The 24,316-nt window shown below is 42.7% G+C and overlaps 3 protein-coding genes across 4 annotated transcripts in view; 1 reads left to right on the top strand and 2 right to left on the bottom strand.

Moving 5' to 3' along the window:
* Positions 1-254: 254 nt before the first annotated feature.
* Positions 255-2,043, bottom strand: LOC117884344 (melanin-concentrating hormone receptor 1-like). Its single transcript, XM_034784672.1, has 2 exons — positions 1,959-2,043; positions 255-1,252 (listed from the first exon to the last, which is right to left on the bottom strand). The coding sequence occupies exons 1-2, from the start codon at positions 2,041-2,043 to the stop codon at positions 255-257; spliced, it is 1,083 nt and encodes a 360-aa protein (XP_034640563.1).
* A 3,402-nt stretch (positions 2,044-5,445) lies between these two features.
* TMEM159 (transmembrane protein 159) lies at positions 5,446-15,133 on the bottom strand. Of its 2 annotated transcripts, none has more exons than XM_034784505.1 (5): positions 14,926-15,133; positions 12,338-12,475; positions 10,147-10,315; positions 8,914-9,052; positions 5,446-6,710 (listed from the first exon to the last, which is right to left on the bottom strand). In XM_034784505.1, exons 2-5 carry the CDS (start codon positions 12,407-12,409, stop codon positions 6,614-6,616), a joined length of 477 nt encoding a protein of 158 aa, XP_034640396.1. In that variant the 5' UTR covers positions 12,410-12,475; positions 14,926-15,133; the 3' UTR covers positions 5,446-6,613. The 2 variants fall into 2 exon arrangements, with proteins under 2 accessions (XP_034640396.1, XP_034640397.1); XM_034784506.1 differs by lacking the exon at positions 14,926-15,133 and adding an exon at positions 14,758-14,886.
* Positions 15,134-19,788: 4,655 nt separating this feature from the next.
* DNAH3 (dynein axonemal heavy chain 3) overlaps positions 19,789-24,316 on the top strand; it is a 120,820-nt gene continuing 116,292 nt past the window's right edge. The window contains exons 1-2 of the mRNA XM_034784789.1: positions 19,789-19,883; positions 23,420-23,521. Coding sequence (XP_034640680.1) covers positions 19,851-19,883; positions 23,420-23,521 — 135 coding nt within the window. The 5' untranslated portion in view covers positions 19,789-19,850. The remainder of the gene's footprint in view (positions 19,884-23,419; positions 23,522-24,316) is intronic.

Genomic DNA, 24,316 nt, shown 5'->3' on the forward strand with positions numbered 1-24,316 from the left:
TCAGGAAGAATTTGGAGGACAAACGTGAACTGGCTCAGTGCCAGACAGAACCCAGCCCAAATGTTGATGCTGCAGAAATCTGTTTCCAGCCACAAGAGTTCAGCTGGGCAGAGGAACCACTCCCACCACAGAAAGCCATTGATACTCAGCCAAACATCTGTGTGTGCGTTGGTCAGGAATGTCTATAGTTAGTAAATGAGACCACCAGGGCTTTTCTTGGCTGTGTGGGAATCTCCCACCTGCTGCTGATCTCTTTACCTGCCAGAGACAGACACCAGGTGCAGCAGTGGCTGTCCTGACTCGCTGGGGTCCCCCTGTGCGCTGTTGCCCGCATTCTGGGAAGCCTCTTCCCCTGCAGCAGCCGGCCTGACGGAAACCACCAGCCTCCTGCGGACGGTCTGCCCTAGCAGGATGTAGATGAAGGGGTTGAGGCAGCTATTGGCATAGCCCATGCTGATGGCCACATTGTAGGCGTAGTAGAAGGGCAGGGTGGGGTGGTGCATGGTTAACTGCACCAGCTGTAGCACATGGTAAGGCGCCCAGCAGATGAAAAAGGCCAGGCAGATGGCAATGGCCACGCGCGTCACTTTCTTGGTGCAGGTCCTGGTGCACCTCTGGCCAGTAAGTGCCTCTGAGGACTTGGCCATCCTGATCAGGATCCTCCTGTAGGCCACAGTGATGAGGATAAAGGGGATGGCAAAAACGAGGAAGAACTGATAGAGAGTATACCAGTAAATGTCATTCTGTGGGTCTGGCAGCTGAATCCCACAGCCCAGCAGCCCCCCAGGCAGAGGGATGAGCTGGGCGTACATCCACACCGGGGTGATGCTGAGGAAAGAGAGGGCCCAGAGCATGCAGATCACCAGGATGGCCACAAATGGCTTCCTGAAGCGAGTGGAGGTGAAAGGGTACACGGTGGCCAGGTAGCGGTCAATGGACATGGCAGTGAGGATGTAGGTGCTAGTGAATTGGCTATTGGCATCCAGAGCAGTGATAATGGTGCACATGGTTTCCCCAAAGTGCCAGGCTCCATTGCCCAGCAGCTGGTGAATGAGGAAGGGCATGCCCAGGAGGAAGAGCAGGTCCACCATGGAGAGGCTGGTGATGAAGATATCTGGGACGCTGCTCCTGGGGCTGGATTTCTTAAAGACTGTGCAGATCACCAGGCTGTTACCAATGATGCCTAGGAAGAAGATGATGCCAAACAGGGTAGGCATGATGAAGCCAGTATAGCTTACAGTGCTGGGCTCACCTGCAGAGACAGAGTATAGGCAGAGAAACATCAGGGCATGTGTGCCGTGAGCAGGGGTGCAGGGGAAGATGGGGGCTTTACAGACTAGACCTCCTGGTTTCTAATAAAACAATGATAATATGCTTATAGGAACATAAGAATAATGTATTTTCCACACAGACATAAGGTGGCGGGTGTGTTAATATAATACACATGCCTATACACATATGTACAAATCTACTTACACTCTCACATATAGACAGATATAGAGGTGTATGTGTATCTGTGTGTACACATGTGTACATGTACAGTGATATATGCTATATACAGCAAACTTAGTTATACATATATATGCACTTGTGTATACACACACTAAAACATACATATAGATACAGTATACACATGAATATGCACATCTAGGTTTGTTTGAATACAGCATATCTGTGTTTGTGTATACCCACGCATGTATCATCTTGTGTACAATATATGTACGTGTGTGTATCTATGTATGTAGGAGTCTGTGTACATGCACACACACCAGATGCATGCATATATAAATACATGTATGTGTATATATAATGCACATACTCCTTAGTTATATAGTAGACTCATAGTAGCCCCAGTCCCATCACTTTTCACTTTGAGAAAAGTGATCAGGATTATCCCTGAATATAAGACCTCCTGACAGTATACACAAATATATATTTTCACCTACTCATTTACTTACCAGGCAGGGAAAAGTTTTGCACAGCCTTGGTGATGTTAGCCGTGCAGCCGTTCAAGCTCTCCGTATGATTTGTTTTAAAATCCATCCCTCGGCAGTAATTGGATCTGATCAATAGTTTGAAGATGTCACGATGCTGATATTTAATGTAGAAGAAAGGTGGCTAGTTCCTGGGAGATCCAGTGATGATGCTCAAACCTGCCGCTTTGAGGATCAGGAAAGGCTGCTGTGTTGGTTAAAAAGCAGCTGTTGTAAAGCTCTGACTCCCCTGCTCCTGCACCAATGCCAGGTGAAACTGACACCAGAATGTAAGAAGCGAAGTGCCTATCAGCAGGCTGTCAGCCGAATGCCTCTTAACACACTGGGAGAGAGAACAGAGAAGCAGAGCTCATTTATGTAGTGCATAAGGCAGTGACTGGGATCCATAGGTTTATTTCTCAATCCACCAATGTTCTATAAAAAGACATTGGGACTTGCGCTAAGTAAATTGAAATACATTACACACATGCACAAACACATGCATTCAACATATAGGGCAGCTATAGCTTTCAGGACTCATATAAGTAAGTCAATAACACTATCAGCCTGAAAAGAGTTAATCTGAAGAGCCAACAATTAAACTTCAGTTGTATCTGCTAGGGTTTAGGCTAATTTCCATTCACTTTTAACTCAAACAATATGAGCTACTAGTGGCTGAAAATAAGGGCTGGATGGGTAAATATATTGGGAGCTATCATATTTTCTGATAAACTTGCTGAGGTGCAGCGCAATGAAAGACCTCATCTTTCTCTCTCCCCCTTCCCCAATATTTTCCCCATTTTACTCCAAGATCGACATAGCTCCATTGAAGCATCTCTGGAATATGGAAGCAAGGACTGCTTATGGTCAACACAGGCAGGCAGTGGTTGGAGAGGTGGGGAACCAATCAGGAGATTTCTTTTCAAGGTTTGTGTGAAACTGTTGAAGTTTTATAGAATTTACATGTAATAAATACAATATTGGAAAAACTGAATAAATGAGGTGGGACCCAGGCTTTCATTTAAATGATTGTCTTGCTTCTCCCACAACTTAAATTACAACATAATCTTAGCAGCCAATGCACTCATGAACTGTAGACTCATTGACATTAGTCACTTTGGAAGATGAGATTACATGGTAGGGATAATAGTTCTAGTGAGAGTGGATAGTAGGCAGTAATGCAAGGAAAGGCAGGCTGATAATCAGAGTGATGTGATTTCAAGTCCCATTTCTTGCTAACCACAGGGATTCCTAGTACTTAGCAATAATTTCTATCCTGGTGGTTCATCGACCAGTGATGATTTTAAGGCCTAACAGCACAGGGAAAAATTCATTTCATTTACCAGATAGGGCAGGATGCTTTTAGCATCACAACTCTTTGGGTCACACTGCCCCTCAGGAGTCTCTTTAATTTGCAAACCGCATTCTCAACTGGGTCATTGCAGTTCTGGTCCATTCTGGTATCTGCACAGGGAAATAAGGCTGGTTGAAAAGAAAAGTGTAAGAGCTGACTCCCAGTCATTCCAAATTTTTCCTTGCTTCCTTTCTTGGGGCATGCTTTTATACTCATTTCAGAAAATAGGACTTAACCATCTCCTCTCTTGCTTTTGCGATAAGGGGAAAATTGTTATGCACAAGTTTGTGCCATTAGCATCAATGGCAGCAAGGGAAATGTATGAAGAAACACACTACACTTAAAAATCGGAGTCACCGTAATTGCAATTACATGAGTTTCTTCACACACAAGTGCAAAGCAATTACTGCTTATCAATATTTTCATTACAATGCTCTTGCCTTACTTTGGGTCTGCAATTCTTCTAGGTGCAAAGGGAAGTGTTTGTTTTATTGCAACAATTGGAAGCCAGCATACTTGTAGATATAGCAGCCACTGCTGAAAGCTTCACTCAAGAACGCACTTTCCTTTTGGAAGCTGGCAGGTAAGACTACTCACACAGATGGCAGAAGCGTATGTAATAACTTGCCGATGTGCTGTACTAACTACAGCTGTGATGTGAATTCTTCTTGGTCAGCAATGAACATGAATAAAAGTGCAGCATTCTGCAGCCATGTTACAATGTTTTTCCATACAAATCCTTGGCTGATTTATAGATTCATAGATTCTAGGACTGGAAGGGACCTCGAGAAGTCATCGAGTCCAGTCCCCTGCCCACATGGCAGGAAGATTGACATAGCTCCATTGTGGAGCTGTGTTGATTTACACCAGCTGAGGATGTGGTCCAACACTGGGAGAAGCAACAATTGTTAAAAGTTGCATAAACACTTCCAGTGTAAGATTGTTATTTCACCTTTTGGGATGAAATGTTGTAGGCTTTCACTCAGTCCAAAGATTAAGGTGGGGTTTTTTTTGTTTAAGCAAAATACTATAATTTCCACTGTTTCCTCCCCCCCCCGCCCCCGAGTATGTGGAATGTGGAGAAAAAAATACCCATTTTAAACTTTAAAACAGCTCTTTAGCTCAAATGACAAAAAGTTGTGAGTTTTGATTTGACCATGTTATGAAATGTGGGGGAAATTCTCTTTGCAGGATTGGGGTCCATAATGAGGAAATTCTCTTCATAATGTTCTATCCAAAGGCAAACACTTCACACTTCTCTTCACTAGAGTTAAGTGTGAAAGTGCTTTATTGAAAAGACCAGTGCACTGAGCACATTGCAGGATGGAACCCTAATGTACGTATGTACATGGTATGTATGTAATATAGTGCACAGCCAAAGATGGGTCTCACTACCCATATGCATGTGACAAACTTACCAGCACAGTGAAAAATTAAAGTGAACTTTGTGTCTTGGACTGCAGTTTCATTAAGCAGAATAGATTCATCTGAAAAAGTGTGGTCATCAAGTAGTAAAGCCTGCAGCCAATACTCTGAATTTGTCATGGCTTAAATAAAATTTAAAATGTGAAAGATTTGGAAAGGAGGGACTCAAAGAACAGAAGAGGTATATTACCTTGAGTTCATTTAACACAAAAGTCTCTGTGGAGGTGTTTAAAGCCAAATCTTTTAATTTTAGGTTAGAGCATTCCTGATTTAAGTTGCAGTCACACAGCAGGTTTGCGCGAGACAGGAGGAAATTTGGGTCTACACTAAGGGGCATATTTGTTTTGATGGATAATTTGAAATATAACTTCAGTTTAGAGACAAACAGTGTACCAGTTCATGCAATGTTGCAACATTATACCAGCTGAGGACCAAGAATGCTGCTGCCCATTTAAAGACAAGGAGGGCTGAATATCCCCAAACAATGCCAAACTGGCGACAGCTTGTGGCTGTGAAATTTATTTAGCAATAACTCACAAGGTGACGTGTTTGGGTTAATACAAAACGAAGAGAGAGCTTGTAAAAAACCTGAAATCTAGTTCTAAGTAATGTTCATTATGGTTTAAGTTTTGAAAACTTGTTTTTGTTACTTTAGCAAGAATAAACAGGGTAACAGCAAAAAGACAACCCAGATAAACAAATAGCACTTTATTAAACTAAATATCTCTGAGATACATGAGGTTACTACTTAAGCAAAGATAGTAAGATAGTTAGTATTTGCCCTCTGCCAGAAGAAGTTCACAGAAGTTACATATTCAAAGAAGAGAAATTGGTAAGCAAAATAGACTTTCAAAAACACTCAAACACATAAGGCAAAACACTAAGCCCCTAACCCGCACCTCTTGTGGGATGGAAGGAGAATGAGGAAGGTATCCCTTCTGAATAACTTATCAGAACATGCAAGAGTTTAGACAAGTGGTCCCTAAGCTTTTTTGCTCACCCCCCCTTATCTGATCCACAAACCCCATCCACCCACCCTGGGAGCCGCAGTGGGGAGCTGGGGCCGGAAGCGGGGCCAGAGCTTGGGCTGGGCACCGTGGTCAGGAGTGAAGCCAGTGCTGCAGCTGGGGCTGTGGTCGGGGCCAGGAGCGGAGCTAGGTGGTGCTCCCTTCCTGCCCCCAATGGGGGCTGGCCCAGGCCTGTTGCGCCCCCCCGAACGTTCCTCCCCACCCCCTTAGGGGGTCCGCCCCACAGTTTGGAGACAACTGGTTTAGGCTATTAAATATTATACATAGTAAAATTTCCTTTACCTTGTTTTTCCAACAACATATATATTTAACATGGTGCAGGCTTAGTACTTTACCACACAGATATTTTGTTAACCACTGTTAAGGCTTAAAAATATTTTTCCAGTATTCAAACAGGTGTTACCTTGCGTTGCTGTGCTTTGCCATTTCCCAAGTGCAAAAACATCCAACTGCAGCAGTCAGGTTGTTCCACTTTCATTCCCCATCTAAGATTAGAATTCTAACACCACGTTATAATCTCAAACACACAAATGCACAAAACTGCCCCAATTTTATTGGAAATTATTACTTTTCTAGCAACAGGATTGGACGCAGTAGTGTATTTGGAAGATTTCTCACCATGCCCTGTACACTTAGTATGACACTGAATTGACTACAGGTTAAGATACTGTTCCTATGCATTTTTACAGCAACAACCAAAGAGGCATATTGAGTCTCAATTTCCGTAAACAACGCACAAAGCTTGAGTATTTGACAGGTAAACACAAAGTTACAATTCAGAACAGTACAAGTAAGTGCATATCAAGGAAGACAGGAAGCTGGGAAAGTCCTGTTCATTCGCTCTTTGTGTTCTTGTTAGAAGGGTCCAAGACAGGAGGACTACTCTGTAGCACACTGTTTCCATTAGCTTCTTGTTTCTTTACCAGGCTGCTGTATAATGAGAAGAATGGTCAAATTTACCAGGTTTTGCTTTCACAGGAGATTGTTGAGATCTTACCCAACACAAAGAAAGTTGAGCAGTATGGGGGTTGCCAAACCTATTATCTAGCATTTCTAGAGCAACTATTATTGAATTATGTGGATGCTCTCCCAGCGATTATCTCACTGGAGCCAGGGATCCATGTATGGGGATGGGCTTGATGCATGTTGTCCACTTACCCTCAAAGATCTGCAATGAATATAATGAATTTTTTTTAGCTTTGGCTGTATAATGTGGAACAACACTCATGTGGAGGAAGGAGAGGAAATTTTTGGGAGTATCAGGTGATATAAAAGACCTAGCAGAACAATTCCACTGAAACCATGCTGCTGGAAAGCAGGAGTGGCAGGGAGCTTTGGAGCCAGCGCAAAGACCGGGCTTCTGCCTGATAATCCTATGTTTTGGCAAATCCCTTAGGATCCACAGGTGGTTCTGTTTGTCCTTGGATGTGGAAGGGATACTGCCCTGCAGATGCAAAATCTGAGAAAAATCCCCCGCTGGAACCCTCAGTTTTATTCCCTATATGTCTGCCTTCTGCTGAACAGGTGATCTGGACCCTAGAAAGTAGTACTACGTGGATAGAGCTAGTCCCTAGTAGTAACAGAAGCAGGCTATAGGTGGCACTCCAGCTTAACCCTCTTTAGCTCCTTTTACACTCACTAAGACAGAATGCACATGTAACAGTGTGACTTAGGCCGTCATTTACAATACAAATACATTCTAGTCTGCTGGACCATTTATAATACAGTTGTCCCTGACCCAGTTAAAACATGCTTCTAATCTGTAATACAGACAGGACCTTAAATGTGTTCTGCAGAGTGGACAAGGCTTTAGCTCAATTATGGAACACAGTCAAGGTCCCGTCTGCACTACAAAATGGAACAGTATTGTAACCAGGTGTCCTGACTTAGTTGCATTTGTAGAGGAGCCCCAAGACTACTTGCATCTTAGCCCTGGTCTACACTACAGAATTACTTTGGTATAACGATGTCACTCAGGGATGTGAATAATTGACACCCGAGCGACATAGTTATGCTACAACCGAAGCGCCAGTGTAGACCACGTTATGTCAGTGGGCGAGCTTCTCCTGCTGACATAGCTACTGCCTCTCACGTAGATGGATTAACTAAGATGATGGGAGAAGCTCTCTCCCGTTGTCTTAGAGCGTCTTCATTAAAGTGCTACAGTGATACAGCCGTGCTGATACAGCGTTTTTAAGTTTAGACCTGCCCTTAGAGAAAGGTGGTTGTGTAATTAAAAAGAACACTGTTGTGTCAAATCTGACCAAAGCATAAGTTACAGGTTTCATAAAACAAGCTTTTACAAAACCTAACACTAACAGAAATATTTCCACAATTTTTTAAAAGGTTTTCTTGTTTTGCTTTTAAAATAGATATTTATTTGCAATGGTTGCTACAAAAGCATTGCATAATTGTGGTAATGCAGGAGAACCAGAAAGTAAATTGACTAGAAAATGGCTATAAACGTAAAATAATTCTAAGTCGAGAAGTAAACACACAGTGCATAGGTAAGAGGAAATAAAACTGTTAAAGTTGTTTCAATTTAGTAATCTAAAGAATTATTAACAGTTACATAATGATCAAGAATAGCATTGGAATCAAATGACTGAAACCCAAACCATGGCAAAAGTTCTACAAGAGCCTCATTTAATAAAGGGGAAGGAAAAGATGAAAAGCATGAACTGAAGAGTCAGGATTTTTAAAAGCATTCTCAGACCATGTGTTTCTTTACAGTGGCTTATTCCTTTTTATTTGGTACATTCAAGCCCTTAATATTTAAAGCAGCCACATAACCCTGTTAATTTGTTGCTATGTTTTAAAAGTTGAATAATTTTACCTGTTTGACATGAGGCTACATTAGTATCAAAAGTGCTTTCTATAATTGCATATAACTATTTCTTCCTCCTCTTCTGTAAGTAGAAAATAGAGCCAGAGGTCCTTATATTAATTCCTACTAAAATATTCATTAATATTAGTGGCTGGACAGATATCTACTGCATATTAATGGTCAGAGTAACATGCTATACTGACCAAGAATGACGAGTTTATTATCCTAAGTTAACCAAAGGGTAACCAATGACAAGCCACAGCTGCAGTTTGACATTACAGTACAGATCACTATGTTAATGCTTACTTTGGAGTATGCCAGTAGTTGATTAGAGTTGAAAGAGCTATGTAGCAAATACTCAGGACTCCAGAAACTGCCAATGAAAGGAGGCCCAGGCCACTCAGCACACAAAGAAGGGCTATGCCACTTACTGATATGACAACACCTAGTAAGAGAGAATTAGTTTATTTGCACAAATACATATACAAGTATACACACCAGGTCCAGGAGATCTACTGCCGTCCCAAATGCAAACTATCAGTGAAAACGATGTAGCACAACAACTAGCTGATCTGTTCACAGTGTAGTAGTTGAAGGCCTGATAGTCCCCATCCACAGGAAATCCTGTGGGCTAAGGGGGAGGAAATCTCCATTAGGTTCTCCTTGCAGAGTTTTCCCCGATGATTCTCATAGGGTGATGCTTATCTCCCTGTGGAGTAGCCTGTGGGGCCAGCCCCCAAATTTCACTCATCTTCTAGGCTCCATGCAGATCCGAAAGTATTGGAGGAAGTGGGGGGCTAGGATCTTCTGCACAGAAGCTCTGTGCCACCCCAGCAGCTCTGGCCACAATTTGGCTGTGGAGAATAACTCCACTGGGGCTACACTGCCATGACCTCTCCTAACGGCTGTCTTTACAGAGGTTCCCCCACCACGGAAAGATAATACATCATCTTCCTGCTCTGAGCTCCACAGGGCTGATTAGCAAACAATGTGCATCCTGCCCCACGTCAGACCCTGATCTGTCCCTTCTCTTCCAAGTGGATCCACTGGCTCACAGAGAGCTTTCCATGGGGGAGCCTTGGAGAGGAATAATCAGGCCCAAAGTTTATTTGGTAGTGGACAGGAGATCTGGAAGTATCCTTGAAGAAAGTAATTTTAATACATGACATTTGTTACGGTCCAGAAGAAAAAACAAAACTATTTGCTCTTCTAAATGTGCTCTTGCTAAATCTCTTTGAAGGCCAGAGATGAAAGTTATCCATGGCAAGGATAAATGGATTAACAGTGTAAAGCAGTGGGATTATCTGCACCCAAGACAGGAAAATCCTTTCTCCCTTTTTAATTAGAATACTATTCTGGTATTAAAAGACTGTTGCTGTTTCTGAAAGTAGAGACATCACAAAAAGATCATTACAATTTGCTTGCACCAAGAACTTCTGCAGGTCAGAGATAAGAGAAAGGAAAATCCTTTAAATACATAACTTTGTCCTAAACGTTACTGATCTTTGTAGTAAGGAAATAAATAGATAAAGAAAATACCTTCAATGACAATAACCCCCAGACAGGCCACTATGGTGGTTGAAATCACAAATATCAGAAAGAATGCAACAGGAATAGCAGATATTGCAATAAACACCAACAGTGACAGGGCGACAAAAGGATGATCATCTAAATATTGGCCAACTCGAGAGTTCATGAAAGAAACAACCTGTAAACGATTGAAAGAAGAAAAGTAGAATTAGATCAGATTTTAATTTTCATTTTTGTAAAGTCTGTATTACTTGAGAAAGGGGTCAAAACCATTTTAGTGACATTTTGGGTACAAACATTTTATAAGTACATAAGCTGATGAATTAATGTCAGAGGCAGTGGCCATTCTGTTTCAGAAGTATGAGCATCCGTCTGTCTAGGTACTTTTAGGGCACTCATCAACATCATGTCTGAATGCTTCAAAAATTCTATAGTGAACACATCAAAGAAAGGTTTCTCCAACACATGTTGAAACAAAGGCAGAGATCACAATGGATTTAGCAAGGCAGACCATGTATTTTAGCATCTTTAAAAACTTGACAGTAAAGTGAAAACAATGAAGAGAGATCAGTAGGAGGTGAAGATTCCTCAGCAATAGCTTAAAATAATTTACAAGGGGTATCCTGTTCATTGTGATACTGACAAACTTCAATGCGTGCATAATAAAATAAGTACCAAAAGTCAACATTGCAAATAAAACATGCAGGTCCACGGTATAATACAACTGATTTCAGTGGTGATTTACCAGCTACAATTTTGATCCAATGAGCTATATTTGTTTAAAAATCTGAAAATCCTGTTAATAGGACAAGTATCTAGATGACATTTTTTTCAAAGCTTCTAAATTAAGGGGCATAAATTTTCCTTTCAGGGATCCTGCCTCACCTATAAACTTGCAAACTTCCCCTCCTCTATATGTAAGGACACTGCAAGCTCATCTACATTAGAAAGTTGTACTGCTTTAATTATACCAGTATAGTTAAAAAGGTACAGCCCTCTTAGTGTGGATGCAGTTATATTGGTATAAAGATGCTTTATACTAGTATGGCTTTTCCCATATAAGGAAGGGAATAACTATACCACATAAGTCACTTTTATATTGGTGTAACTGTGTCTGCACTAGGTTTTTTACAAGTATAACTATACTGGTTTAAAAAAAACCTAAACACATCCCCAGTGAAAACAGTTATACCAGTAAAGCTTTAAAGGCGCTCTCCCTCTTCCATGGCTGAAGATGTGGGAAGAGGGAACTCCCTGTAGCCAGACAGCATGAAAGGGAGATGACTGTACCTGGAAAAAGATATGCACTAAGTGTTTTTAAAGCCCTGACTGTACCCAGAAAGGTTACTGTCATTTGAAGCTTGCACAATTACCCCCTTCAAAATAATTAAACCTTATAAAGATAACTCTTTTTTTAGCACATTTATGTTTTACTCCTCCAACACTGAAAAATCAATGGGAAAAAATACTGTGTTGGTGGATCACAACAAAATAGATCTGCTGCCCAAAACTGACCAGGGCCCAATCCTGCTCTCCTGGAAGCCAATAAAAGTTTTACCACTGACTTCCAAAGGCCCAGAATTAGTCCCTCTCTCTGTCAAGTCATGGGGCAATGCATATGCAGTACCTGTGAAGAGTCTATGCAAAAATTAAATATAAAATAAAGGTGGTTTCTAAAATTAATGCTTACACAAAAAATGGTCCATGTGTTTCCTACCATTGTGCAACCTCCATCTACCAGCAGCTGGAAGAAGATCAATTTCTTTAGGCAGAACATCAATTTCTTTATGTTGTGTTTTGGTGTGAATGCACCAGAGAGGTAATGGCATACTATTAAGAATAAGAAAATCTGGGTTCCAGATCACTTAATCTATGCTCCAGTTTCCTTATCTGTAAAATGGGGATAATATTTGCCACCTACTTTACTGAGCTGTTGTGAACCTTACTATTTGTGAGGCATTCAGATGCTACAGTAATGAGTACCACAGAAATGCCCCTAATTTTTTTAAAGTTCCTTTTGAGTCCTCTTATTAAAAGGAAGAACTCATTTTCTCTTTGGAAATTCAATATTAGTTTTATAATTAAATTTCATTATCGTACAACCATAAAATAAAATTGGGCATGATGTTCCAGCAATGATGAAAGGAGAAGTATTCTATAAATAATGCTCTGTAAAATTATAAAATAATCCAAAACCCACATTGGAGTTGGTGTGGATGGTTTGCATCATGGAGTGCCATTGTTTCTGTAGTTCTTGCATTTCTTTTGACATTTTGGAGCTTTCAGTGTTAATCTTGAATCCTCTTCTGGAGAATTAATGCTTTTTTAGCCATCCACCCTATTTAAAAGTTAAGATAAAATTACTGACAGGCTTGGGCATGATTATGTGAAAATTTCTCTTGTTTGAAACAGAAATATTTAGTTGATTATAGATGTTAATGTTACATGTAAAACATATAAAATTTAATGTAGTAGTGTAAATTCCTGACAACTCTCCTGAGACATCCCCAAGTCCAGAAAGATTATTTCTCATTGTTCAAGTATCACAAATATAAAATGTCTCTGACCTTTTTAATTTATAGCATAAATCCTGTACTTAACAGTAACAACATACCCAAATACCCAGTAGGAACTGAGTTCTACCTATTTAGGTATTATACCACATTCATTTCTGCCTGAACAGCCAATAATTTCCGAAGGTTACATTAATAAGGTTAAATGCACCAGTATATGGACGCATATCTATAGCTAAAATCAAACACTGTTCAACATTACAAATCAATGTATAGAGCAGAGGTAAGCTGCTTTCAAACAGTTTGAACATACATTATATATTCCTGAAACTTAAAGGGGCAGCATCAACTTAAAATTGCTTATCTGAAAGTTTATCCTATTATTGCTGCAAGGAACACTATAATTGAAAGATTAGAAAACATTTTACCTTTAGTTTTCTGAAAGTTTACCTTGTAATTTTACATCACTGTCTATAATCAATTTTACCATAATCAGTTTCCTCTTGTTTGTATTAGCCTTTCACACAGCAACAAGGGAAAAAATTTGTAAAGTGGAAGATGTAAAACTTGGCAGAGGGACTCAAGGGAGGGTGTAGTACATGAAACTACTTTTAATCTTTGAATTGACTAGATTTAAAATTGACTGTATCTCCTTGCATGTTCACTTTTTTTAAATTACACAATTAGCGCTGTTTCAAGTGAGGTTTCAAATGGGGTTTACCAGTTGATTAAATTTAAAATATAGTCAGTGTCTTCCAAAATCATGTTTCCTTTGAAATTTAAAAGCAAAGTACAATATTATTTTTACTGACAAATCATGAGTTCAAAAATATTATCAGGGCAGATGCAATTAAAATGGGAAGTTACAAAATTACATATTCAATAATTAGTAGAATTGTGGATCTAAATTCTATTATCCTACTTGTTAATGGTAAGAGGGGAAACCTACCAGGTACTATTACAAACACTGCCTACAAGCCCTGACAAATAATCCTTATTAAGTATTGTCTGAGACTTATTCTATCTAGGATGAAACTAATGATCTGTAGTTTGAACAAAATATAGTAGAGATGAGAGGCTCCAAGATCTGTGTATTGATATGGTCTGTAGGAGGAGATTTATCTCTATTTCAGCATTCAAGTTAAGTCATGTCTACACTACAGTGACTATAGTGGCATAGCTATGTCTACACTATGCACCTTTCAGCGACATGGCTGTGTCGCTACAGATGTGCCGCTAAAAGGGTTTGTCGGCAGGAGAGAGAGCTCTTCTGCCGACAAAAAACGTTTGCCCCTGAGTGGCATTTGCTTTGTTGGCAGGAGAGCGCTTGTCATCGGCAAAACGTTTGTCTTTCGGGGTGTGGTGTTTTTTTAATGCCTCTGAAAGACAAAAGTTTTGTCATTCAGTTGCCAGTGTAGACAAAGCCTAACACTGTAGCACAGACAGGGGTTTTTCTGCTGTAGGACCACCACCATATGTGCTGGAACTAAGGGTGCTGACTTGAAGAGGTTTCCATCATATCCAGGGTTTACAGTTTAGTTCAATGGCTCTCAGCACCGGGAGCACCCTCACTATACAAATTGTTCCAGCACCCCTGAACACCATCTCCTTGAGTATGTGGACCTAGTCTCCAGCGCTAGGTCCAGGGAAAGCATTCTTTGACTGACCTGGGTATAGAGTGTGGGTTTGGTCAGCAAGTCTGCACCCAGGCTTTGACTGGCATAGCTGTGGCACTCGGCTGTGGATTTTTCACCCCCCTAAATACCGTAGCTGTGATGACCTAACTTTTAAGTGTAGATCAAGTTTAGTGGGCAGCGTGGGCTGATTCCTAGGAGGACCACACTGCTGGGGGGGGGGGGGGGGTATTCCAGCAGAAGAGACTGGAACAGACCCAGCCAGGAGGCCCCGCTGGGGACGAGCAGTGCGGCGGGCGTGGGGAGCATGGCTCTGGGCGCAAAACCCAGACACCCCCTCCCCCTTCTCCGCAGGGCAGCCTGAGCGCTCTGCCCCGCCGAGCAGGGGCGCCAGGGAGGGGGAGTTCCCCGGAGCTTGGAGCAGAGAAGAGGGAGCTGGGCTGGGCCCCAAGATGGGCAGGGAGGGGACTCACCGTGGGACAAGGCTCTTCCTGGGGACCAGGCGGGCCGGCCTCTCCCAGCGGCTCTGCGGGCGCGGGGGGTCCCCGCCGCCGCCTGATGCCAGGGGCCGGGTGGATCGCCGCCTCCACGCGAAGCCCCCAGCCAGCGGCGCGCGGCCGAGCCGGCGCTGATCCCCTTACCTCAGAGCCTGACTCCCCATTCCACGACGGGCAGCCGCCTCCGCGCTCCCTCCAGCCTCCGCCCGGCTCGGCCTGGCTGGCGGATGCTGGGACTGGGACAGCAACCTGCCCGGGCCTGCAGGCAGCAGCCGGCTGGGCTGGGCCGGGGCTGGGCTGCTGCTGCTGCTGCTGCCGCCGCTTCCCCCTGCTGGGTTGGGAAGCACAGCTGCTGTCATGTGAAACATGCCTCTGGCCTGCGTGAAAGCTAAAATAAGGACATGGGGGCGGGGCGGGGCGGGGCGGCACAGGACTTGAGGAGACACTGTGGGCGCTGGTCTAGCAGGCTCATCACGTACAAGGCACTTCCATGGGCCTGGCATGTTCACATACAACATGGCGCTGTTGCACCTACACATGTGGCACTGGTGTGTCTCCACAGAACATTGTCTGCCACAGTATGGGAAGGGGCGGTGTGGGGGCTGCACACTGATGGCAGGATCAGAGAGGGTGGGGAGGGGCAAATCGGATACACAAAATGCAAACGTCTTGCTAAGCCCATGCCAGTGCCATGTGTGGAATTAAACATATCAAGCCCATGACAATGTCACATATGGAGCACACCAGTGCCATGTATGACAGCATACCAAGCCCTTTCCAGTGCTATCTATAGGGATACCCCAGTGCCACATGTGTGGGCACACCAGTGCCACATATGTGAACATGCCAGGCCCATATAAATGCCTTGTATGTGTGCATGTTAGATCAGTACTGACAGTGTCTCCTGTTCTGTCCCCCCTAAATGTTCCTGGTTTTAGCTTTCACGTGTGGATAGGAGGCATGTGCCTTTATGAAAGATTTTTAGCTCATGACAGCAGCTCTGATCTCTCCAATCAATCAAAAGTGTTCCTTGTTATTTTACTTTGTGTAAACTACTGCATTTGTAAAATGCCTGCCTCATCCTATCCAGCCACATTATGTTTTGGCACACTGAAAAATGGAAATTTCATTTGGAAATCTGAGCAGATGGCATAATAGGCTGGAGCAACATAGCCCAGGCAGCAAGTGTGGAGGAGGACAAGCTGTGGCAAGCTTGCAGTAGATGAGATTTGGTTTGCAGAGAAGTAGGGAAAGATCCCTAATGTGGGATACAGCTTCACTCCTGAAATAAAGGAAACTCTGGGGTGGACGGTAGCAGCCTGTTAGACAATGACAGACAGCACACTCCATAACAGAAGTTATGCATTCAAAAACCATGTCAGATCCTTTAAAAAAAAATCATACAGTTTTCTAAAAATCATGATTTTTTTAAAAACTAGGGTTTATTTTATTTGCTTTTTGATTTGTGAGCCTTTCAGTACACTTTGGTTACATTTTCAATTTAAAAAATTAGAGATATAATGTTACTTAAAAATAATAAATAAAAGCTGAGCTTCTCATGTAATCTCTCTTTACTCCAGGAACTGGGGCTTTAAGGTCGCCAAACATCATGAGACTCCTGATAAAATTGTGCAAGTTGGCAAAAGACGGTATAGAGTGGGAAGAATTTTGGTAAGGAACTTGGTAGGGTGTTGTAATGAATGGGATAGCATAAGGACGGACCACTGCCTACTACTGGATGCTCTTGGAACTGTTGAACTATGTATCACTAATCCTGCCTTCAGAGTAGGAGTAGCTGAGGGTTTTCCCAATGCTGCTGTGAATTTCTAAGTAGTTTAGTATGAAGTATAGTGAAATGGAAGTTGCTGGGTGTTTATGGGTTCATTACACTGGTGGCAGATGCAGGATCTGAATGCCCCAATTTTACTTTATTAGTTCTTTTTGCTGTATAGAAGTTTTAATGCTAAATATTTTCAGAAACATGCAAAATATTCAAGTTTCTGGTTAGTACTTTTTGTCATCATTAAGACTGTTACAAAACTGAAAATAATTGGTTTCACTATTTTTTTAAAAATTGTCAATAAAAATAGAAATTTTTTTTATTAGATTTAAAAATTCTTCCCTAGTGTATGTAACCAAAACATCACAGAGTTCTGTTAGGGCATGGGAACCTGACAGTGAAACTGATTGCTCACGAGAGTGAAATTGACCAATCTAGTTTAGCTGTCTCAGTTAAGTGAAATGAAAAAAGTAAATACCCCAGCTCCTGAAAAGTAAATTAGATTTTTAAAATTCTTTCCATTTTACACCTTGATACTGCAAGGAGCTTCACAGAGGATTGGGGCTTTAGTAATCAAAGGTGGTTAGTAACATAGATGAAAACTTAAAAAAAAATATATATGACCATATACTGCCCTTTTAACATGCACTCTATATTGGGGTGGGGTGGGGGGGAATCCTTCCAAGTTCCCTTGCATATTCTGTATAAATTCTACAACAGTCTTGTTAAAGTAAAATGAAGCTTTATGAATGAGCTACTTTAACAGACTCAATGGAACTCTGTGCCCTTGAAGAGACCTATTGACTTCAGTCGTACTGTACAGGTGTAAGGATCTGTCCATTTATTAAATTGAAGGAAGGGGGCCTAAATCAGCTCAAAATTTGCTCCACTGCCTATATTAGGCTCTGGACTCAAAGATGCACAGCAAAAAAGAAATACTCAAAGACTGGAGTGAGAGAGAGAGAGAGAAAGGTAAGAGTAACAGGAGTACTTGTGGCACCTTAGAGACTAACAAATTTATTAGAGCATAAGCTTTCGTGGACTACAGCCCACTTCATGGGCTGTAGTCCACGAAAGCTTACGCTCTAATAAATTTTTAGTCTCTAAGGTGCCACAAGTACTCCTGTTCTTCTTTTTGCGGATACAGACTAACACGGCTGCTACTCTGAAAGGTAAGAGTGTTTTTCTAAGACTACTAAAAATATTCATATCTGACATTATTGAAGGGTATGCAGTGTTGTTGGAGCCATGTTGGTTCTCCAGAATATTAGAGATACAAGGTGGGTCAGCAGCTAATATCATTTATTGGACCAAATTCTGTTGGTGAGCGAGACAAGCGTTCGAGCTTACACAGAGCTCTTTTTCAGGTCTGGGAAACGTCACAGCTAAATACAAGGTGGAACAGATTGTTTAACGTAAGTAGTTAACACATATTTCAAGGGATTATTCAAGGTGAAGTGGCCTGTTAACATCTCTCCAGTCATGGGGGAGGGAGAGGTTGTAGATTATTCTAATAAATTCAGTGACTGTATTCACTCCATGATATTTACCGTCTAGCAAAGTTATGAATTAAAACATCCAGGCTTGTCTTTTGAAGGTGTGCAGGTTTCCTTTGAGGATGAGGACTGAGAGGTCGCACATAGAAGGAATGCTTTGTGAAAAATGTCCACCCACAGGTGATGTGGTGTTTTTGTCTTTTATCATTTTCAGAAGACCCATTGGGAGGCGTGTAGTTGCCAGAGCCCTCTTGAGGGAGTTGCGAGAGGAGAGGTACCAGGCTCAGAGTGGGGTAGTGGCCACCCTGGAGCCTCTGAATAACTTGGATGGTGAAGAGAGTCAGGATACCAGGATTCTCTCTCTGAAGATGGTGAAAGACAAGTGGATGGCAGGTGGATCTGAGGGGAGCAGGATGAATCTGCTGGGGCAGCATGGGGGTTCAAGCACCCACATCTGAACCTAAACTTCTGGGACCCCAGGGGTTTTGGTTCAGAACCAGAATCAAAAGTGCCTGGAGTAGTTTGGATTCAGGGATTTGAATCCCTGTATTTTTTCCCTTTCAGATCCGAGGTTTTTGATTTGCCTCTCCCCTGCTGGATGGGTGGCTCCCCCAGCCCTACCCCAGGTAACCATAATCTGTCCCAAAACATCCCTGTAATTTTCAGCAGCATAATAGTAAACAAGCCCATAGCAATGACGGACTCATTCCTGAACCATTCCTCCCTGGCTACAGCAGTACATAAGATAGGTTGACCAGACAGCAAATGTGAAGAATCAGGACAACGGGTGTGGGGGGGTAATAGGAGCCTATATAAGAAAAAGACCCAAAAATCAGGACTCCCTATAAAATCGGGACATCTGGTCACCCTAACATAAGATTACACTGGGAGGAGTTTTTCTTCAGCCATTGTGGAGGAGGGGGAAAGCAGGGAGGGGGAAAAGGAGTCATTCTTATGTCTCCTAGCAACAAAAATGCTGTCACCTTGGCTACCAGGCTGAGAAGTGAAAGGCAGAGTGTCAGTGAAGTTCACTTGCGCTAGGAGCTGCAGCCAGGCAAGGAGGTGGTTAAGAAGGGCAGCAGCAGGTAGCAAATCTCCCCTGCCCCCAGCCCCAATAAACTACATTAGGAAGAGGCTTAGTGGGCATTATCTGTCTGTCTCCTTCACACAGTGATGTTTGTTCACTTTTCACAGCAAGAAATGTGTGTGAAATTGTTTACTTAAAACCACAAATTTGGGGCATTCGAAAAGGAGTGGGTGGGAGGCAGTGGGGAAGGGAAGGGAAGAGAATATGGGGTGGGGGGAGAAAGGAGCATGGAAGGAAGCAGAGAAGGGAGCTGGGGGTGGGAGCAAAGGAAGCTAGAGAGCTTGGGGAAGGAGGTGGGTGGAAGAAAGCTTGGGAGGGGGATAGAAGAGAGGAGGATAGAAGAGAGTTTGAGATGAGGTGCAGGGAAAAAGTGAGCTTGAAGTGGGGTAGAAAAGGAAGAGAGCTTGTGTAGCAGGGAGAAGAGATCTTAGTGTGGGCAGCATGGGAGAGGGAGAAGACAACTTGAGGAAGAGACAGATGGAGGGAGTTTGAAGAGAACTGTTTCCTTCCAGCTGCCGGGGTGTCCGGAAGGCAGAAGCATCTATTATAACACTTTCTCTAGTCTCCTGAATGGAAACTATGTCCTGAAACTATTTCCCTATTTTTCTGTATGCAGGTAGCTAATACGAGCTTATTTATTTTAAGAAAAATATTGACCTAATCTATACATTTTAACAAACAAGAAACAATTTGACCAAAGTTTACAATGAAGCCAACACAGACTCCAAGGCTCCTGAGGGTAAGTGAGTGATTTATTGTTGGGGCTCTGTGAAGTATTCACAATGAAATTTGAAAACCTTGAACACAAATGGCACTATATCATTAAGGATTCTTCATGATCCTTACTGCTGGTTTCCAGAGCAGAGTGTTCAAAGAACCTCCAGGTGGTTAAATATTAATGACACGTTAGCCTCGGTAAAGTATTCCCTCTGAAAAGGTAATATAGCTCAAGCACGCTAAGTTAAAAGGATATTAATGTTTGGAATGGCTTTTATGGCATGTCAAGAGCTGCCTTAGCAGGAATATTCACTTTCTTACCAACTCCTCAAACTTTCAGGAAGAACAGGCTCCTAATAAACTCTATTGTTTGTTCACTTTAAAAACAAACAAACAAAAAACACCAATAAATTTTGCAGTCTTTAATCAAGTGAAATTCCTGATGACTTCAGTGGAGTTTTGCTTGATTAAGGACCATGGAGTATGGCCCAAAACTATGATTTACCTTGTATATTAGTGTGCTGGAGAATAGTCTATGGAGGTCAATCAGATTCCTTCTTTTATAAATGAGCTCTTCACTGGGTATCAAAAAAGAAGGAATTTGATTGGCTGTATACAGTTTGGACAGTCTTCTCGGATATAGCCACATGAATCAAGAGTCCATAGCCTCTTGTTACAAAATGTATCAAAGAAACATCCTATAGAAATAAGAATACATTCTGGAAGTGTAATTACAACTGATAATACCTGCCCTTTTGATGGTGATTTAATGCACTGGCCTTCAAATACTGTGCACTTGAACGTTACACGTTTCTGCTATCACTTACCCATCTGCTGTAATTGGGATTTATGGCTCTATCAAGGGATATAGCAGGGGCCGGTTAGGTGTGGGGGTCGTGGCCCGGCCCCCCCCTCCCATCTGCCCCCCCCCCCCCCCCCCGACTCCTGCCCCATCCAAACCCCTGTTCCCTGATGGCCCCTCTGGGTCCCCTGCCCCATCCAACCACTCCTTCTCCCTGCCCCCAGAATCCCTGACCCCTGTCTGCCCCCTGCCGCCCCATCCAACCCCTCCTCTCATTCCTGACTGGCCCCCTAGAACTCCTGCCCCATCTAACCACCCCTTCTCCCTGTCCCCTGACTGCCCCCAGATCCTACCGCCCCATCCAACCCCCCTCCTTCCTGACTGCCCCCCCCCGGGACCCCTGGCCCCTATCCACATCCCTACCCCCTGACCACCACCCCGAACTCCCCTGCCCTCTATCCAACCTCCCCGCTCCCTGCCCCCTTACCGTGCTGCCTGGAGCATTGGTGGCTGGCGGCGCTACAGCCACGCTGCCTGGCTGGAGCCGGGCCATGCCACCGCCACCGCACTATAAATAGTGCGCAGAGCACTTGGTCAGGCTGGGCTCTGCAGCTACACTGCCCCCAGAGCTCACAGCCCCGCTGCCCAGAGCGGGGCCAGCTTTAGGAAGTGCGGGGCCCGATTCAAACTGTTTCGACGGGGCCCCGACAGGGATGACTTAAAAAAAACAAAAAAAAAAAACACACACACCACGTAAAAATAACAAGTGGGACTTGTACTCACCGGGCCATGCTCCTAGTCTTCGGTGGCGGGTCCTTCACTTGCTCCAGGTCTTTGGTGGCACTGAAGGACCCACCGCCAAAGTGTCGCCAAAGACCCGGAGCGCCGCCAGGTGAGTAAAAAGACGCCTCTAGCCAGGGAAGGGATTCTCTGCCACTTGCCCCCCACTCTGGGCGGCCCTGCTACTGGGCGCGGGGCCCTCTTAGGCGCGGGGCCCAATTCAGGGGAATTGGTGGAATTGTCCTAAAGCCGGCCCTGGCCCAGAGCATTGCAGCGGAGCGAGCGAACTGAGGCTGCGGGGGAGGAGGGACAGCAGGGGCGAGCCTCCCGGGCCAGGAGCTTGGGTGCCAGGCAGGATGGTCCCGCGGGCCGGATGGGCCCACGGGCCGGGGTTTACCCACCTCTGGGATATAGATTTGGAGGAATCCAAACAATAGTTGTTGCAGTATGGTACTATAGCTTTCTGTGATCCTTTAATGTGCTTCCTAGCTCCATATGAAATGTTACCTTTGGTTTTTTTTAATATTATATTGATTTATTTTAGGGCTGTCAAGTGATTAAAAAAATTAATAGCGATTAATCGCATTGTTAAACAATAATAGAATCCCCTTTATTTAAATATTTTTGTATATTTTCTACATTTTCAAATATATTGATTTCAGTTACAGCACAGAATACAAAGTGCACAGTGCTCACTTTATATTTATTACAAGTATTTGCACTGTAAAAAAAAAACAAAAAAGTATTTTTCAATTTACCAAATACAAGTACTGTAGTACAATCTCTTTATCGTGAAAGTTGAACTTACAAATGTAGAATTATGTAAAAAAACTGCATTCAGAACTAAAACAATGTAAAATTTTAGAGTCTGCAAGTCCACCATTCTTTGCTGCTAGTGTCACTTTATATAATTTCCTTGGGCAGGGTTCCTGAACCCCCCACACACGGAAGAAATTATAAGGGGGGGAAATGTATTGAGAAAACTCAATATAGAATCCCAGAAAGCTCTCTCAGCACATCAGCCCCTCAAAGGGGCTGCTGAGGGCATGTTTCTGTGACTTGGTAGATGTTCTGACATCTACATTGAAATCCTATGGGATTTAGTGCACATGTGAAGAGCCCATCCCTCTACTCTGTTTGCTGTTCTTCTCCATCCTGGCAGCACAGCTTTCTTTGGAGCTGTAAAGTTCTTGACTCCCTGAATTGAAATTGAAACAATTTTTAAACTCTAATTTCCTTTGCCCAGTAAAAGCCCTGTATTTACTTTTTGCATTTCACTCAGCTTAGACAAGGATTAGTCAGTTTCACTTTCTGGTATATATTCACTGTTACAATGCGGCAATATTTAGTTCATTCCAAACCTGCTAGAGCAAATATTTAAAGTAAAACAGGTGTGGTGACTGACTGGTAGAGGTACTTGACCAGGATCCTGAAGGGGGTGGGTTTGTCTTGTTTGATCTTACAGTGAAATGCTGCTTACAGTTCACCTAGCTACAGAATGGGTTTCTGATGCACAGGGAAATCAATAGAGGTTGGAAGTCATGCTGGCCACATCACTTCCTTGTGGTCCTGTTGGCTACACCTAACTGTGTGAGCCATCTGTGTCTTGAGGCAGACTTTGATAAACACTTTAATTTTTTTTCCCCTAACATGAGCACTTTTTTTTTGTTAAATCTAAATTTTGGAATATCAGCTTTTGCTCTAGAGTTTTATCCACAAGTGAAATATGCCTCCAAAGTTAGGTTTTTCTTTGAAATAGACACATTTGTCCTAGAGCTGTGAAGAGGTCAAAGATGACAGTGCTGCCAGAAAACCTGATTTGCTCTGAGTAAGAATATCAGTTCTCTTATGTTAGAACAGTTGCAACATACTTGATTTTCTTAGAAGAATAGTGACTCCATCCTTCATTAATAAAGTCCTTTGTCAAGCAATGCAGTTCAAAATCTTTTTGTAAAACACATTTTTATTCTCTCTAGTCACAAAATAATTCTGTGTATAATATGAGTCATTCCAAAGGGATACCAGAGTTACCACCTCTGCCAGCTGCAACCACAACAGAACCCTCAGAACTGTATCAGGTATGTGTCATCTTTTCTCCGATATAAAACTTTGAAGTAGAGTACTGGAATGCCTGCAGGCATGGGATATTTTCAGGTTTTAAGCAGATGACGAGGTAAAGGGAAGCCTAGGCTGCTAATCAGGTTTTAGATTTCTCTAACTCTCCCCCTTTCCAAATATTATAGAATTATACAAGAGCCTAGTTCCCTATGCTAGTTACATTACTGAAAACTCTCAGATATCATGGTGATGGGCGAGGTATAAGAAACTGAACAGAATAGAGCCTATGAACTTTCAAAAGTGACTTTAGGGAGTATGAGTGCACTTTAACAGCAGTATAAATGCCTGTTTCCTTACTGATAAGATTAGCCACATCGATCATAAGAAAAACCCACAGCAGGAGTTGTAATCTGGTTTTATCATCTATTTTAAATTGGCCAACTGTATCATCATCATCATCATTTTTTTTTACTAAAGCTCATGATAGACTGGGGAAGAAAAAAAGTTGCATCAGTAACACAAATGGAAGGAAGTTATTTCATGTCTTAATACTCTGCCTTTCCAGAGGTCATAGGGTGATGGCCAGCTGAGCAGACACGGTTAATTGCAGCTCCCAAGGGAATGGAAAGAGAAGTGAGGGAATGGAAGGCAGGATGTCAATAACCTATTAAAAAAAGCTATTTTAAATTATTAAAAACTTGATGCTAGTCACACAAAGAGAGGTGAAAAAGCAAGTAGTTATGTTTTCATTGCATTATTTTATTAGGTGAGGAAAGGTTAAGTGGGATGAAATGTGAGAAGAAAGTGGAATATGC

This window comes from Trachemys scripta, chromosome 10 (assembly GCF_013100865.1).
Source record: "Trachemys scripta elegans isolate TJP31775 chromosome 10, CAS_Tse_1.0, whole genome shotgun sequence".
Lineage (NCBI taxonomy): Eukaryota > Metazoa > Chordata > Testudines > Emydidae > Trachemys > Trachemys scripta.